General features: G+C 43.5%; 1 protein-coding gene across 5 annotated transcripts in view; it reads right to left on the minus strand.

Annotated features, from left to right (window-relative positions):
• ZMAT4 (zinc finger matrin-type 4) overlaps positions 1–17,144 on the minus strand; it is a 162,692-nt gene that overhangs the window by 60,363 nt on the left and 85,185 nt on the right. For all 5 annotated transcript variants that reach the window (XM_039521795.1, XM_039521794.1, XM_039521793.1 and 2 more), the window contains 2 exons: positions 8,821–8,977; positions 3,019–3,078 (listed from right to left, as the gene is read on the minus strand). In XM_039521795.1, coding sequence (XP_039377729.1) covers positions 3,019–3,078; positions 8,821–8,977 — 217 coding nt within the window. The remainder of the gene's footprint in view (positions 1–3,018; positions 3,079–8,820; positions 8,978–17,144) is intronic.

Raw genomic sequence — 17,144 nt, forward strand, 5'->3', positions numbered from 1 at the left:
TCACTCCAAATGGTAATTTAGATGTTTGACATACAGTACTTTCTAGCCAGAAACAGGACAAAATGTCATTCCCTCAGCAGCAACATGAAAATAATTAACCCTAGAAAAAACTTCAGACTTTTAAAACAACTGTTCTCCCTTCCTTTGACTCTGGTTCTACTGGTGCAAGATGTTACGTCACTTATAACAGTCTGTCTTGAATTCTTTTTTGGTATAGGAGGGACGTGAAGCAACATTTACAGTTAAACACTTCAGCACACTGGTGATGGACAACAGTTTGACTCATTTCTTGTGTACAATGCTTGCTAATCATAGGACTACTTACAAAAGCACCGAACTCCTCACCCTATCCAAGAGGAGCTCAGGATAACAATACTAAGAAATTAACCACTCAGCTGCACCATTACAAAAGGGAATTGTGGAAATATAGTTTCCCTCAGAAAAGAAGACATTCCACAGATAAGGTTGACACTAAGAGCTTGTCTTCACTAATCACTACAGCAGGGGTGGGAAAACTACGGCCCGTGGGCCACATCTGGCCCGCGGGACCATCCTGCCCGGCCCCCGAGCTCCTGGCCCGGGAGGCTAGCCCCCAGCCCCTCCCCTGCTGTCCTCCCTCCCCCACAGCCTCAGCTCGCTCCGCCGCAATGCTCTGGGCGGTGGGGCTATGAGCTCCTGGGGCAGCGCAGCTGCAGAGCCCGGCCTGACCCGGTGTTCTGTGCTGTGTGGTGGTGGTGGCGGCGGCAGCATGGCCCAGCTCCAGCTGGGCGGCGCGGCTGTAACGCCACCAGCCACCGGTGCTCAAGGCAGCGCAGTAAAGGGGCAGGGAGTGGGGGGGGGGTTGGATAGAGGGCAGGGGAGTTCGGGGTGGTGGTCAGGGGGCAGCGGTGTGGATAGGGGTCGGGGAGGAACAGGGGATTGAATGGGGGCAGAGGTCCCCGGGGGGCAGTCAGGAAGTAAGGGGTTGGATGGGGCGGCAGGGGGCAGTCAGGGGCAGGGGTTCCCAGGGCAGTCAGGGGACAGGAAGAAGGGGTGGTTGGATGGGGCAGGGGTCCCAGGGGGGCCATCAGGAATGAGAAGAGTGCTTGGATGGGGTGGCGAGGGTCCGAGGGCAGTCAGGGGACAGGGAGTGGGGGTGTGTGGATGGGGCAGGGATCCTGGGGGAGCCATCAGGGAACAGGTGGGGGTTGGATGAGGCACAAGTCCCGGAGGGGGGCAGATAAGAGGTGGGGGCTGGGCCACAACCCCCTCCCTAACCAGCCCTCCATACAATTTACGAAACCCGATGCGGCCCTCAGTCCAAAAAGTTTGCCCACCCCTGCACTACAGCGCTGCTGTACCATGATGACGGAAGAGCTTCTCCCATTAGCATAGTCAATCCACCTCCCCGAGAGGCAGTAGCTATGTCAACGGGAGCTCTCCCATCAACATAGCACTGTCTGAGTGCGGGGTTAGGTCGGTTATAACTACGTCGCTCAGGGTTGTGGATTTTCATATCCCTGACCTGACTGTAGAGTGGATTTATAGTCCCAACCAAATTCTGAGAATTATTTTATTCCATCACTTTCAACAAATCTGAGACTGAAAACCTGAATCAGGCACCAATGGAGTGAAATGCCAAAGAAATGCTGTTCATGGTGTTTCCTGATGGCAGTGGTGTGCAGATTATTACATCTCTAAAAATATGCATACCTTTGACATTTTGCTGTGTAGTATCATTTCTTACCCAGTATGACTAGGTCTTATATTGCACATTAACTATCAGCTGTGGAACCACTGCTCCGGAGACATGGCACTTCCTCAAATGATGATTCATCATCAACTGTCCTACTCTCCTGGTGCTGATGTACCATTTTCCACCTTCCTGAAATGGCAGGTCCCAGCACTTAGATAGATGAGGGTAGCAGCTATTATTTTACCCACAATTCTCTGTTTTATAATTTGCACTAATGACTGAATGCAAGTTGACAGAAGATGCTAGAGATGACTAGAGAAATTCATCAGTAGTGTTGGTGACATGAAGCCTCTGAGGGCGCCAGTATCACACAGCAAAAGGAATGGGAAAGGATCAGAAATATTTCACCACAGTGATAAGACTTCACTTTTTCCAGTAATGAAAAAGCTTATTGTCAAATCACCAACCTTCTAACTGCTCCAATTGGGAAAGGATAAAAGATCAGCATTTTGTTAACTCTGAGATGATAAAATTCAGAAGTATAATATTTCTGAAAGAAATTGAAAACCAACCCAAATTTTCTGTGATACTGAGTACACAGGAAAACCAGAATATCAAGTAGCAGTTAGCTCTCAAATCCAGGATACAATATGAGTTTGTGCGGAGATGCAGAATACATTGAAATGTATCTGCTTTATTCCCCTGGTCAGAGAGGAAGACTGCTGTGTAATGAGTAATTGTTATTTAAAGCTATCAAGAAAAGCATCTAGATTACCAGATAGGAGTACAAGGATAATCCTTCTTTGCTGATAAAGCTGCTATGGAAAAGAATATTATACATGTAAGTACTGCATGTAAATGTGCTTGACCTATATAGGGCATACATTAATCAAAGTTGAGGGTTTATGTAACTTCACACTGATTCAGAAGATCTTTACTAATTCAATAAAGAGCTCAAACAACAAGTCTGGATCTAGCATGAAAATCCATGCAAAAGGACTAAACCCCTCTCAGCGGTGTTATCCAGCAAAGGGTACCCAGCTGGGCACTAACAGTACCTCGTTTACAGGGGAAAGTACTCAGACTCATAGGTATGTCAGATTCACAGGCTCAAGATGGGCAAGTACTTGGATGGGAGGAGTCCATGGGAGGTGGGAGAGGGACAAAAACAAAGACTAGAAGTGGGTGTTAGAATATAGTAGATGGCACTTTTTCCTCTGAGTCAGTACAGACCCAAAAATTCAGTTATGCTTCTGGGGGAGCTCTCTTTCAGAAAAGTCGTCAACCAGAGCTTCTGATCATTAAAGCTCCCAAGATAATTTTTGCAAGAGCAGGGGTATTACCTTTGGTGTTCCAGCCCATGTTCACATTGGGTGATGAGGAACAGAACTTTGATAGCAGAGCTGGTAGAAAAAATTCAGATTTTGGTGAAACAGTACACACTTTTTCAATTCTATTTTTACTGATGAATTTCTGCTGTTTTCAACCAGCTCTAGAATTATATCTCTGTAAATTTCCCTGAAGTTTCAGTTGCACACATTATTCTTCATTTTTGCCTCTAAACTTTGCTGTTGTTACTAAATGATTTAAACAGCTGCTACCTTCAATCCAGAGATGACTCCATGTCTGAAGTGACTTATGAATAGCCAGATATAGTTTATAAATTCTTTTGTCTCTCAAGCATATCAACAGTGCTAATTAAATTCTCATTATAGATATTTACATACAATGGCCCTATCAGTAGGACAAAAAGTAAGATTGCTTAATTTCAGCTCAAATGAAATTTTTTTGGGAAGTTTTTGGAGCATTTCTTAATGAGGGGACTATGAACAGTTTACCTGTTTGTGGAGATTTTGAATTCTAATTTCTTTTGTCCTATAAATTAAAAATGACTTTCATGCTAAAAGTTCAGTCTCACAGTACGCCTGACTCTAGCATGAACAAGTGCACACAATACATCTACATGTTAAAACAAAGAATTAGAACATTATGAATAGATTCATAAATGTTAAGGCATTGTGATCATCTAATCTAACCTCCTGTATAACACAGACAAAGAATTTTATGCAGGTACTCCAGTACCGAACCCATTAACCTTTGTTTGACTACAGCATATCTACCAGACAGGCATCCAGTTGTGATTTGAAGACATCAAGAGTTGGAGAATCCACCATCTCCCTTGGTATTTTGTTTCTATACTACATTTGAACATACTGCTTTTAGAAGAGACAATCCCTATAGCAGCAGATATTATGGTGTGCTCCAGGTGACTGCAAATGTTTTCATGTGTACATCCTGCACTGTGCATTGCCATCCCTTTAGTTCCTAACTTTGCAGACAAAAAGATTTCATCAATCTCATGGGTGAAGTTTAATGTGGCAGTCTCTTTTAACCCCTCTGCTTATATGCCCTCTAAAGAACTTGCAATTTTTAAACTTGAGAGAGTTCTGTTCAGCACACTTTTTTGATTTTCCATGTTTATATTCATCCCAGGATGAAAGTCTGAGTCACAGTAGGATGAAAGTGAAGGAGAAGCAACTGAAACATACAAACAAGTACTCGTACTGATCTGAAGAGTGCTAATGTTCATGAATTTTTAAGGCTAAGCAGATTTGGGCCTGAATAATAGTTAGACGGGTGACCAAAGGAGAATACTTGGTGTTTTACACTTGCAAGAGCACTGGCTCTGCTCGCTAATTTGAGATCGGGAAGGCTGGGCCCCTACAACGCCAGCTGAAGTCAACGAGGCCTGCAGGTGCTCAACACCTCTAAAATTGTACCTTTTATATCTCTTCTTAACAACATTATACTTTGAAAGGGTTTGTATTTGATGTTTCCCCCCACGAATCAAAGACTGGGTTGTGCAGATATGTGCAGTTGTGGGGGTGGGGGACTTGGGTTTCATTCATTCTCATCTTCTCTCTTTGGTGGTGAGTCTAATGCAGTGGCTCTCAACCTTTCCAGGCTACTGTTCCCCTTTCAGGAGTCTGATTTCAAGTTTCATCTCACTTAAAAACTACTTGCTTACAAATCAGACATAAAAATACAAAAGTGTCAGAGCATGCTATTACTGAAAACTTGCTTTCTTTCTCATTTTTACCATATAATGATCAAATACATCGATTTGAATATAAATATCGTACTTACATTTCAGTGTGATACCTCAGCCTGTTTTTCACTTGTGAGCCTTGTCTGAAGCCCAAGCCCCAGGCAGCAGGGCTGAAGCATGTAACTTAGCTTTGCGGGGTCTCCTGTGGTATGGGGCCCCAGGCAATTGCCCTGCTTGCCACCCCCAATGACAGCCCTGCACTTGCAATTCCCCCTAAACCTGGCCCGTGACCCACCTGGGGGCTGCAACCCATAGGCTGAGAAACCTTCATCTAGATGAGTTGAGTACCCCTGGAAGGCCTCTGCATACCCGCTGCATAGACCCCTGGCTGAAAACCACTGGTCTAATGGGCATATGCTCTGATTCAATCTGCAGCCTGAGCTCTTTTGTTTAAAGAATGATCGCTGCTTGAATTGTTACAAGCCAATGATTTACTTCTGAGTGGATTAAAATAATCCTAATATTAAATGTTATTTTGCGCTTTATTTTTTTCTCTCACAAAACACTTCAACTAAGATTCGTCCTGAGACAGAATAGATGGCAAAAGCCACTGGAGCAGTCTCTCAGCCTTGGAGGACACTCCAAAGTATCACTGAATAAAAGGGACCTACTGTCTAGAGAAAGGAGCAGAATACAGGTTTCTGGAGCCAGTAGTTCCACCACCAGAGTCAGAGGTAGCAGTTTCAATAGGAAGGTTGAGATGCGCGTAGGTTAAGTCTTCCTGTAACCATTTATGTCTTCTATAAAAATAGAGAAAAAAGTCTCTGGGGGGCTCTTCCTGGAGATGTTCTAGGAAAACTCCAGGGACAAATCTCAGTTATGTATTTGTGCCCTAGAACTTGGGGCCACCAACCCCATAGAGCACACAGTTACCAGCAGATTTTTGTATAAGCCTGCACTGAAATCACATTTGTTAATGCAATGTGAGTAATCCTCATCAAATAGGCCTTGAGATGCTACTTCACACACAGCAACTGCTACACTCACAGCTGTCTGTACGTGACTCCTAGGACTCTCGAAAGCAGAATCTTTGAAGCAGCAATCTGGAGTATGAGACAGATCCTCTGTTACGTGGAGCACAAAGGAGCTGGTCTCCATTCCAGCAGAGAAATCTCAAAAGAAACTGGTTCTGCAAGGAGCCCACATAAAAGCTGTATTTAAAGGGGAGTGCTTGAGAACTCCTGGAGAAGGACGGCCACTGCTGATTAATATATTCCTATTGCTTAGATTCATCAGATCAAGTATCTAGAAGACTTGATGAATACTTGAGTTATTCTTTCCGAGTGATTACTACAACTGAAGAGCTCATTACACATAGAGATATGCAGCAAGGGGTGCAGATGTAGTACAGACTCAGCTCACTTGATTCAGATTAACAAAATTAAATGAAAACACAATGTGAAATCAGGGCTCTTTACAGTACTGCTTGAGACAGTGCTGTGGGTAATATTTTCTCTTTACATAGGAGAGGTGCAGCATGGACAATACCACTGCAAGTTTCCACGACACAACCTCTTACCCCATTCTGGCAAGGCAACGTCAGCCTGGAGAGGTAACGTCAGTCTCCATGTCCATTCAGTCCTTGACTAGTTAGGGCCAATTAATTTATGGGTGTGGGGGTTTCAGGTTTTTATACAAACATATGGTTCATTAGGAATGGAAGAGACATCATGATTAGGCAGTTGGTGAGCTGAGACCATAGCCTATCATGATGACCAATATTGTCACGTTGTTTCCTTGTTCTCCTCATCTGTCTCCAGCTGTTGCTTCTTATCTTATGCATCAGTTGGACATTCTTTGGGGCAAGGGCTGTCTTTTTGTTCTGTGTTTGTACAGCGCCTAGCACAACAGGGACCTGGTCCATGACAAGGACTCCTAGATGCTACTGGAATACAAATAATAAATAACTAATTTCACATTGGCCAGAAAACAGCTTATGGATTTGAACAGTTGACCTTCATGTGAAGCACTCCACATGGCTCAGAGAACAGATATTCACTCAAGCATTTGAGGCTTGATCCAAAGCTCATTGAACTCACCGGGCTTTGGAGCAAGCCCTTCAGGCCTACATCCTGGAAAACAAACTTGGGGAAGCTTGGAAAGTTCTAACATTTTCCTTACGAAGGAGTTTGGTCTTTAAAAAGAAATTCTCGCAATCTAAAACATATAAACAAAGGTATTCTTTCCACGGGGGCCTTTCTTAATGTTTCCCATAATCTGAGTCCACCTGCGATACATGTCCTGAGGACAAAGGCCTGATACTGGCCTTCCATGCAAGAAAGCAACTTTAAATTGAGTCATGATGCCATCTCATATTGGTTCTCTTAGCATTGGTAAGGGGTTAGAAGTCGTGGGCACCGTGGCACCCAAAGGTTGGGCAGAAACATAACTTCCATGCCCAGTCTGAGTTCCCATATTTGGGTCCGGTAGTGAAGAGATGACTCACCGGCGCAGCATCTCCTGCTGGTCTTCTTGGGAATTAGCTCGTCCAGCACTCGGAGCGCCCTCTGCTGGCCGATGTCTCGCTTGCCTCAGGGCCCCATGTGCCTCTGCAGAATCCCCGCTCTGGGTCTCCCCTCCCAGGGGAACCCCCAACCCTCTAAACCCACCTTGCCTCAGTGGCTACTGCCAGTTGTCATCCAGCCCCCTTTCCCTGGGGCAGATTGCAGTTTGTAATGGCCACTCTTCATCAGCAAGGGGGTAGGACCTACTGCCTTTGCCTATCACCAGGCTGCCCCTCTGCAGCCCCAGTATCTTCATGGCCTGTCCCAAACCACTTAGGGCAAAATTTTCAAAAGCACTTAAATTACTTAGGAGCCTAAGTCCTATTGAAAATGAATTGGACTTAGTCTCTGGAGCCACTTAGGTGCTTTTGAAATTTTTACCCATAGTGTCTTCTGACAGAAAGCTGCACCAGTTGGTCACCAAATGCCCACTGTTTCTATTATATTTCTGTAATTTAATAGATGATGACCTGTAATGATTCCCTATAGGAAGATATTCTTTAACTAAAACAATGAGTAAGCCATGGTTTAAAGTGATTCCCTGCTATTCCCCCAGGTAAAGGAAGTGACAATTCTTAAGCACAACAAGGAAGAGGATAAAAGACAAGTGATATTTTATACTTTACCATCTACAGTCTGTAAAGCAAGAAAAACCTTATTTAATTATACCTACGATTTACACTCGACTCATTAGACGGGGATATAAAATGCACAGCTAAATTTAAATTCCTTTCTAAAGGAATTGCCACTGGTAGTAACAGTGAAATACATTGCACCTATCTGTAGGATTACAGCCCAATTTTAATGCCCGTTTAGAATCTAGTATCCTCTGTCCAGATTGAACTGAAGTGGAAGTTCAGGTTCACAGAATGTTAGAAGTTGAAAGGATTTTATGGCTAGGCAAACAACAAGATGGCTAAATTATCTGATTCCAACATTTGTCTTTTTTAAATGTAAAAGTTAATGGGCCTGCATTATTGGAATCACTGCAGAGAATGGCATGAACGTCATGTAGGCAAAAATCAAGAGGCCAATGATCCAAAATGTTTTAAAGTCTAGATTTTCCTCTACAGTGAGAGCAGATTATATTCTGCCCTGTGCAGTAACTATAAGGGGTTATTAAACATATTAGCTAAATTGTCAAGTAATTTCTGATAATGAAAGTGAGTCTTGACATTGGTTATACATGCCTGGAGGAGACATTGTCTTCCAATGTACAGATGATTTTCAGAAACATGGAAGCAGAGATAACAGCCAATGCTGCCTGATAAACTACTAATCTGCGTGAACCACACAGGCAATAATGGCATCAGCAGGTTTTTTTTAAAAGGTTATGATGACAGCAAGAAAAATGAATAGCTGCTACTGCTGATCTTTATTAGTTAGCTATCCCTTTACTTTCTGAATCGGCAGAGTCATTAGAGCTGTGGTGCCCCCCAATCCTGCTTTGGTGCAGTGAATAGTCATAAATCTGAATGGACAGAAGATTCAGCTTTTTAATGTCTCCTCATATTCATTGTCTCTGGACCTACCTGTGGCCTTTAGTGCTGGCTGTTCACCTAGCAACAGTTTTAACCTTTTGGCATGGATTTTGCCTTGGTAATGTGATTCGGCCACCACTGCTGAGGTGAAGGACATGTTACACAGCGTGCAGCATTTGTTTTTGTCCACTGCGTCAGCATCACTGCCCTGGATGGAGACAAAAGAAAGAGAGATGTCAAGTAAAACCAGACAGACCTTCGCAGAGAAAGGGAAGAGTGAAATCCAGTTCTGTGATGTCACTGCAAAGACACAACCACCCCAGAAATCCAAAGGGGCTTTTCCCTCCCTTCGCTATCTGAAACGCACCCCCTGTTTGCAGCCCAAGCATTAATTCTGCTTAATGAATTATTCTCCACTGCTGATGCTCCCTGCCCCCGAGTGTCCCTGGAATGGATGACAGCACATAATCTGCTTTAATACGAGTCCCAGTAGGCATGAGGCCTTGGATGTCTAAGGAGACCGTGGTATTACATGGTATATAAAACCATTCAGGCAACCCTTAGCAGGCTCAAATGGTGGCTCAAAAAGGACATGGATGGAATCTGTTCATCACCTCAGCCCTATCCAACTGTGGCCTCAAAGAAAGGAGACGCTGATGATTATGAACAGGTACGTGCTCTGATGCCAGTTGCTTTTGGGGATCTCCCTGTTGCTCCTTTGCTGTGGTAAGCCTCATGGGGTGTAACTCGCTCCTTGCCAGTTATCAGGGCTCATTCCCCCGCATGCTTTCATATGACCCCTCAAGGGGTTCCCTCCGTTGCTCGCCCCGTATTTGCTTTCACTGGCTATGGGGGATTGGGAAATCAGACACCTGGGTTGTTATAACAGATGTTGCTTATTGGTCAAAGGGATAGTCTCTTTTATAACATTTTTTAAAATGTGCCAAGGAGCAGCTAGAATAGGACAGGCCCCTCTTTAGAGGATGGGGGCCCAAAAACCAACCAGGTTGGGGGGTTTCACCGGAGCCATGCCGCCACATTCCAATGGGATTTGGGCACTTCACTCCCGCAGGCATCTCTGGAAATCACAGCCTAAATGTTTAGATTATTGACCCTCTTTCTTTGGTGTGCTAGAGCTTGTGGCTGGGTGCAGGGGCACTAAAGGGGTTACGTTTAGTGCCCTTGCCTTTCTCCTTGCATGGGTGTCCAAGGGGAGCTCTTCTGCAGACAGGAGAACGGCGCCTGCAGGAAGGCTGAGTGCTATCTCCCCAGGCTCCTTTTGCTGATGGTTCCTTGTTTGGTCTGTGTTTATGAGGACTCTCTCCTGCCAGTGGCTAGGCTTGGTTTCTGCCCAGCCTCCCCAGCAATGCACAAAGCCCCTCAGATCATCTGTTTGAAAATCACTGGAAGGTTCATTATAATTTTAAATCTCTTCTGTTTTAATGCTGCAGCGCAGAGTGCCAGGCATTTCAGGCACAGGCCAGAGAGGGGATGGGGAAAAGATGGCTTTAAAAATAAAATGAGTACTGAACAATCAGATGGATGGCCAGCCACTTCTGCAGCAGTGGGTCTGGCACTGTCAGCAAAGCAACCCCTGATTACTCTCATTACAGTCTGTACAGTACCAGAGATCAGACAGGGTCTCCGTTATCAATCAGAGATTAGTAAATTGATAATTCAGGCTGGACTAAAGGTGAAGCCTTCTGTAGGGCCCCTACTGGACAGGCTAGACCTAGGCCAGTTTCCTTAACTAACCCAATGCTGGGAATAATATCTGAGATGCTCCAGAGCAATTTCTCTGCTCTTTCCAGGTGCGCTAAAGGCAAACTCCTAGTTATCAAACAGATGGGGAAATTCAGGAACTAGGATCTGGCTATGTGAGTCCCCCCACCCCCATTCTCAACAGACCATGAAGAGCCTGAGTTAGTGGCCAGACACATTCCTTTCCTGGGGTTTGGCTTATTGGTCATTCAGAAACAACAACAACACAACACCTCCTTGGCCATTTCCCTTCCAAAAACCCCAGTGCACCACAGTGCAAAGAATCATTCCCACCCTCTTTAGATCCTGACTGAATCTAACTGACTGCACCATTGGCCAGCACAACACATCACTAACTCCCCTGACTCTTCCCGGAGACCTTTATTCAGTACATGAGCCATGGGTAACAAGCCCAGCAGGCCCATACAGCACTTATATTCTAACAGGTGCCTTAGGGAGGTGCCAGGGCCTAGTCAGGGGTTCACAGACAGGCCTCTCATTTGTCCTACAGCATCTCAGCGGTTTTTTTTTCTTTTTTAAGAACTCTCTAGTCTTGTGGCTGCAAAGAAACCCACACTAATGTGATCAGAGTGGGACCAATGGAGTGATGCCTGCTCAAATTTGCAGAGAGCCAGAAAAAACAGCTCTGAGTCACAAACTGCCCCATTCATCTAAATGGGGGCTAACTCGGATGCTCAATGATGATACTTTAAATGCCAACATTGATAAGTATTTCACTGCTCAAAAGTCTAAGATTGGAGAGGAAGGATCCTATTATGAGGGACAGTGGTTCTCCTGGCTTGTGGTGTGCTTGAAAAATATTAAATAATAATGTGGTATGATGAAGAAACATTTATAGTCCACTATTAATCATGTCTGGGAATTTTGAGCTCCCATTCTAGTTGGCATTTGCAGAGAGAATTCCTGTAAAGAGTGTCCGACCATCCCCAGCATTTCATCTGTTGACACGTACTGTAGAACAAAACACCTATCTTGCAGCAATTATCTACTACCAACTGCTAACAAGATAAACCTGAAGGCAAGAGCAACCTAATGGCACCTACTAAAGACTGGAATAACTGCAACAAAACTTGCCCAGCAGACCGAACCACCAGCCAGGAAAAATCTGCTACTTTCTGCTTCTTCCCTTGTGGAAGATGAACTTTTGAACTCTGCCTGGTGACTACTCGGATATGAAAAAAGATATCCACAAAGAGATGGGCTTTTTGCATGTGGTAGTGAAAAACATGCCTAGAAAACTGATGCTGCCAGAGACTCTTCTTCTAATACAGTGGGTTCTCAAACTGCGATCAGCTGCTCTGCCTGGAGGGGTTGGGGGCGGGGTATCTATGGAATGAAACATATTGGTGCAAGGATGATGCCTTGTGAGTGCTGTGGCAACGACCTTGTGATTCTGACACCCAGACTATAAGTAACTTGCTCTTGCATAGGAGGTCCCCATACATGCATAGCATTTCCATTATTTTTTCCAGAGTTGGTAATCTCTGTATTTTCATGAACTTGGTTGTCACAGAAATTGAGGAAAAACAGATTCTGGGGTACACTATAACATTTCAGGTAAATGGGTGTTTCAGACAAGCAGAAGACTCCATCATGTTGGGTGATATATTTTCTAATGGACAGAGAGTTATTCTGCTACGTATCCAGAGGACTACTGCAGCCCTCAGATCCTCCTAAGAGCTGCACAGGACCCCGGGCTGCGTGAAATATGAGCACGTTGGAAGTGCGGTAGATCCTGGCTGATGATTATCTGGCGTAGAGATCATCTCTGAAGTAATGCTCTATACTGGTGTAACTGGCCAGTGTCATACAATGTACAGAAGCCATGCTGCCTATTGGATGGAATGCCACAGCTGGAAAAAATGTGTATAACTGCATCTCCCGCCAATGGGCTCACCTACAAACAATATGAGTGCCAATACTGCTCCACAAGGGTGAATGCTCCATAAGTTACTGCTAATGATCTATAATCAGTTCTGATTCAGCTCACTCTGTCTCTCTCAACCTACAGATGCAAGCTGTGTTTCCATGGCCAGCAGCCATGCAAATTTAATTTTTGCTGAATTGAGCCCATTAAAACAAAAATGTGCTTCTGGCCACCTTTTAGAATATAAGTGATAATGTCTCCCAGTAATGTGATTTTTTTCAGTGTGCTCCTTAAAATAAATAAATACCCCCAACACACACACATCACAGTGAAATGCACACATGTGCTGGGCCCCTACTGCTCTGAGCCAGTAAAGTTCTGTAGGACAAGTGCATCCAGAAGGCCTAATTTGTATTTCATGAATAATTAGGAAGCCACATCAAGAAGATTTGTGAGATTATAAAAACGCATTGTAAATACAAACTGCTGAAATTCCTGCAGGACCGAGAGACAATCTAACCTTGTGGAGATCTCTGTCAATTCGCTGCATTCAGCACTCCTCTTTCCTTATATCCCTCATCCCCCAAGCGTTTCCACCTGCCTCAGCAACGTGCCCATTACCGCTGCAGCCAGTTCCCCTTGCCTTGGTTATGGAAGCATCCCTACAGCATAATAGCCTAATGGGGGACTATGCCAGGTCCAAAGCAAACATTGAAAAAAATTGCTTTCGTTCCTGTTGCAGGGGGGTTGCTCCTTTTACGCTCTCCGAGGTTTCTCATCCCCGAGTGCCTGAGGTGAGAGGAATAAGCAGTGTGGTGATGCACACAGTCACTCTTAGGGCTGGGGAGCAGACCAAGCTAGGGATGTCAAAAAAGGAGACTGTGCTGGAAAGGAAATAGGTGACCAGGACTTGGGAAACCCTGCATGAAGGAAGGAGCACAAACATTGATGCCACCATTACGGCAGCACCCCCTACATCTGACAAATCAATGAACACAAAGCTGATTGGAGAGGAAAAGTACTAGAGGCAAACGGCTGCTCTGAAGGACAGCAAGCAGCCAGCCCTACAAGAAAGGGATGAGCCAGCCATGGGAAGCAGGGCTTGGAGTGGCAAACTGATATGCTGGTGGATGAGAGGGGCAGGCTTCAGTTCCGGGTGACAGAGAGGAAGGGAGCTCAGGAGAGAGAGAGCAGTTTCTCTTGGACAGCAGCCTGAGGAATGGAGAGCCAGAGAGGCCATCAGAAAGGCAGACTGGAAAGGGGCGATGGAAGAAATAAAGGTTCTAAAAGGACACGAAGTGGGAACCCAGATGATGCTTGCCGGGAGGTGGGCACCCAGACGATGAGCATTGGGCAAACCAGGACAGCGTGGGTAGCTCCCTCTCCTTCTCAAGGTGCATGGAGATGGCCAGCTCTGGGGAAGGGGAGAAAAAATAGTACTCCCTCAGCTAGAACTTGCCCTGGGGTGACTAAGGATTTTTTTGGTGGGGGCAGTGTAACAGGGAGGCTTGCTCCTCGAGGGCTGATTTGTGTTTGCTGAGTTCCAGTCATCTCCAATACTTTTGTGCTGATTACACGGTCTCGCCGTGATACTTTCAGAATTCTTCTATAACACTGTACTTTGAAAGATTGTAGTTTCTTTGTTTGAATGTCCATGTTTCACAGCCATAATTTAACATAGATCAAATGTAAATTTAAGAGTCAGAATTTAGTCTTCAGTTTTGTGTCACTTCTAATCAGATATTTATACTTCCAAAATGTCTCTTTCACTCTCCCTGTTCTGGTTCTGATTTCAGCACCCAATCTTCCATCTTCTGTAATGATGCTTCTTAAGTAGCAATAATTTTTCACTTGCTGTACAGCTATGTTGTTCATTGGAATTTTGCATGTTTTCCCAAGATCCTTGCATACCACCATAGTTTTGTCTTGTCCACATTCAACACTAAAGGATATATAATCTCCACTAACTTCATCAGACCATCTTCTGAATCAGACGACAACAGTGTCATCTGCATAGTGAATGTTATTCACCTATTTTCCATTCATCTTAATACTGTCTTCTGTTTTTTCGATTAATCACTCACTATAAATGTTGAATTAGTGACATTATACAACCTTATCTCACTCCTCTCTTGATCTCTATTAGATTTTCATTTTCATCTCCCATTATAATCACCTTCTGATTCCAGAATAATTGTTTTATTATTTGGAGTTTGTAGCCATCAGTCCTTACAGATCTTAATATATGAAGCAATTTGGAATTGTGAATTCTGGCAAATGCTTTTTGGAAGTCAATGAACACAAATATATTGTTTTCCTCATTTCAACTGATCTTTCTAATATGAGCTTCAAGTTCATAATGATATTTATCCTGCCTTTTCTATGTTTGAAGCTATATTGTTTTTCGCTTATTTTTGTATCAATCTTTCCGGGTATTCAGTCTTGAACAACTTGCAAAAATATAGGAGAGTCATGTGATACCAGGCTGATTATGAATTGTAAAGACTGCAGAAGTGTTCTTTTTGGGGGGATATGGATAGAGTGGGGTTGTAAAATCTCCTGGCAATTCTCCTGTCTTAAACATATTCTTCATTACCTCTGACAGGGCTTTCAGCCTTCATCCTCTATGCTTTTTAACAATTCAGCCAGTATTCAAGCACAATCTAGCACTTTTCCATTCAGAAGTCACTGCTGCCTTGATTTCTTCATCCATTATTGGCAGGTTTACTTGACTGATCTCTAAATTGAGATTTTTCAGGCCTACCACTACATAGTTCTTTGATATATTCTCCCTATCTCTCATTCTTGTATTTAGGATCCATCAAATATTGCCCATTTTTGTCCTTAAGTGTCATATTGATCATCTTTTTTTCTGTAATTAACGTTTCTTACCTTTTGATACCTCACTTGTTCCTTCTCTTTATCCAATTGTTCAATGTCTTTACATTTCTCATTCAAACATTCGGACTTTGCTAATCTGCATTTATTCTTTATCATTCTATTTAGTCTTCAATATTCCTCTCTTTCTGTTATTGATCTTTGTGCTTTTACTGTTCTTCTTTTGTCCATCAGAACAATAATTTCATCTGGTATCCAGAGGGTTTTCTTAGCTAGTAACTTCTTCCCATACATTTATCTGCAGCTTCTCTGATAGCATCTTGCAGATGTACTCAAGTCACAGAGTCTTTGTTTTCACCAATGATATGCAACACTTCTTCTTGGTAATGACTTTGTATCTTCTGATTCCCCAGAGCTTCAAGGTTCCCTAGATAGTGTTTGGCTTTCCATAAATTTTTTCAGTTTAATATCAGTCTCATCAATACCAATCTCTAATCTGATCCACAATTTGCACTTGGCATAACCTTAACCTTCCTAACACCATTTCTATAACTATGGTTGATTGCAATAGGTTCTCTTCAACATGAGTAATGCAGATAATGAGGTCATCTTTCTCACAAAATTCCATAAATCTTTCTCCTCTATCATTTGTTCCACTAAGGTCTAATGTGCCAACTGTCACAGATATCCTACCTCTTCCTACTTTTGTGTTCCAGTCTCCCATAAGAATTACCACTCTGTCTTTTTTTTTCCCATCACTCATTTCCATTGCTTCTTCAATGTTTTCACAGAACTGTTGGACGTCATCAGAATCTGTAGTTCAATAATATCTTTTGGATGTGCTTTTATCACAATTATCATTACTGTTCAGATAGATTTACTTATTCGATCCTTCCAGCTACATCCTACCTACTATAATTACCATTTCTTTCCTACTTTGCCATCCACCTGCACTAATAACTCTGTATTCTTTGCCACTCGTAATGCTTATGACAAAGTCATCTTGACCTCTCCAGAACATCTCACTTAGTCCCATTATTGTGATGTCCAGCTTTTCCATTTCTTTACATTTCTTTCCCAGGTAAGCCAGTCCCTTTACTTTCCATGTGGTGATCCCTTCAGTCACCAGTTTCACACATCTGGCCATGTGGGGCACCAGCTAGTGCTGAGGGCCAGTCAGACTGCATGGCAGTTGAGGAATACTAGCATTCCTCAACTGCCATATAGGCTTTAGTGCGCTCTGAATGTTTACCATTATAAAAGACGAACCTGGAAACTTAAATTCATAACTTTGCTAGACATCTGTGCCGGAGAATCTTCTGCTTATAAACTGTGAGAATTAAGCATTTAACAGTTCCCAAACATCCATCTCTACCCACCTTGTTTCTTATTCAGGCACTGATCACCAGGATATCTCTGAACACCTTTTTTTAATTATTATTTTTTGGTCCTATGGTTCTTAGCAGGCTGCACCTGAAGCCCTCACAGAAAGTGTGTCCCAACTGGCATTATTGCTGCATCACTTTTCAAGTGCAGTACTCACCTACTCTGATTTTTCAGTCTCTCAACTGATATTTCACACACACACAATTTCTCTTCAGTGTATTTAAAGGAGACGGTAGGTTTAACACCAGGGAGCAGAGCCAATATCATGTGAGTTGAGGGTAGGGAATAATTGTCCATCAGTACTGGTGAATGAGTGGAGAAAAAAGTTCCCAAAAAACCCAAAGGCTAAACAACAAACACTTTCATAGCTACTGGGCTCGTTGTCAACAATTTACAAACAGGGCGAAAGGGCTGCATTTGTCGTAAGTATTAGTCATAATGGATATTTGAGTCAGCACCACAAGGAAACGTGATGAGTGCATTTAGAGCTGTACCCGGTTGG

This window comes from Mauremys reevesii, linkage group 2, assembly GCF_016161935.1.
Source record: "Mauremys reevesii isolate NIE-2019 linkage group 2, ASM1616193v1, whole genome shotgun sequence".
In the NCBI taxonomy this organism is placed as follows: Eukaryota; Metazoa; Chordata; order Testudines; family Geoemydidae; genus Mauremys; species Mauremys reevesii.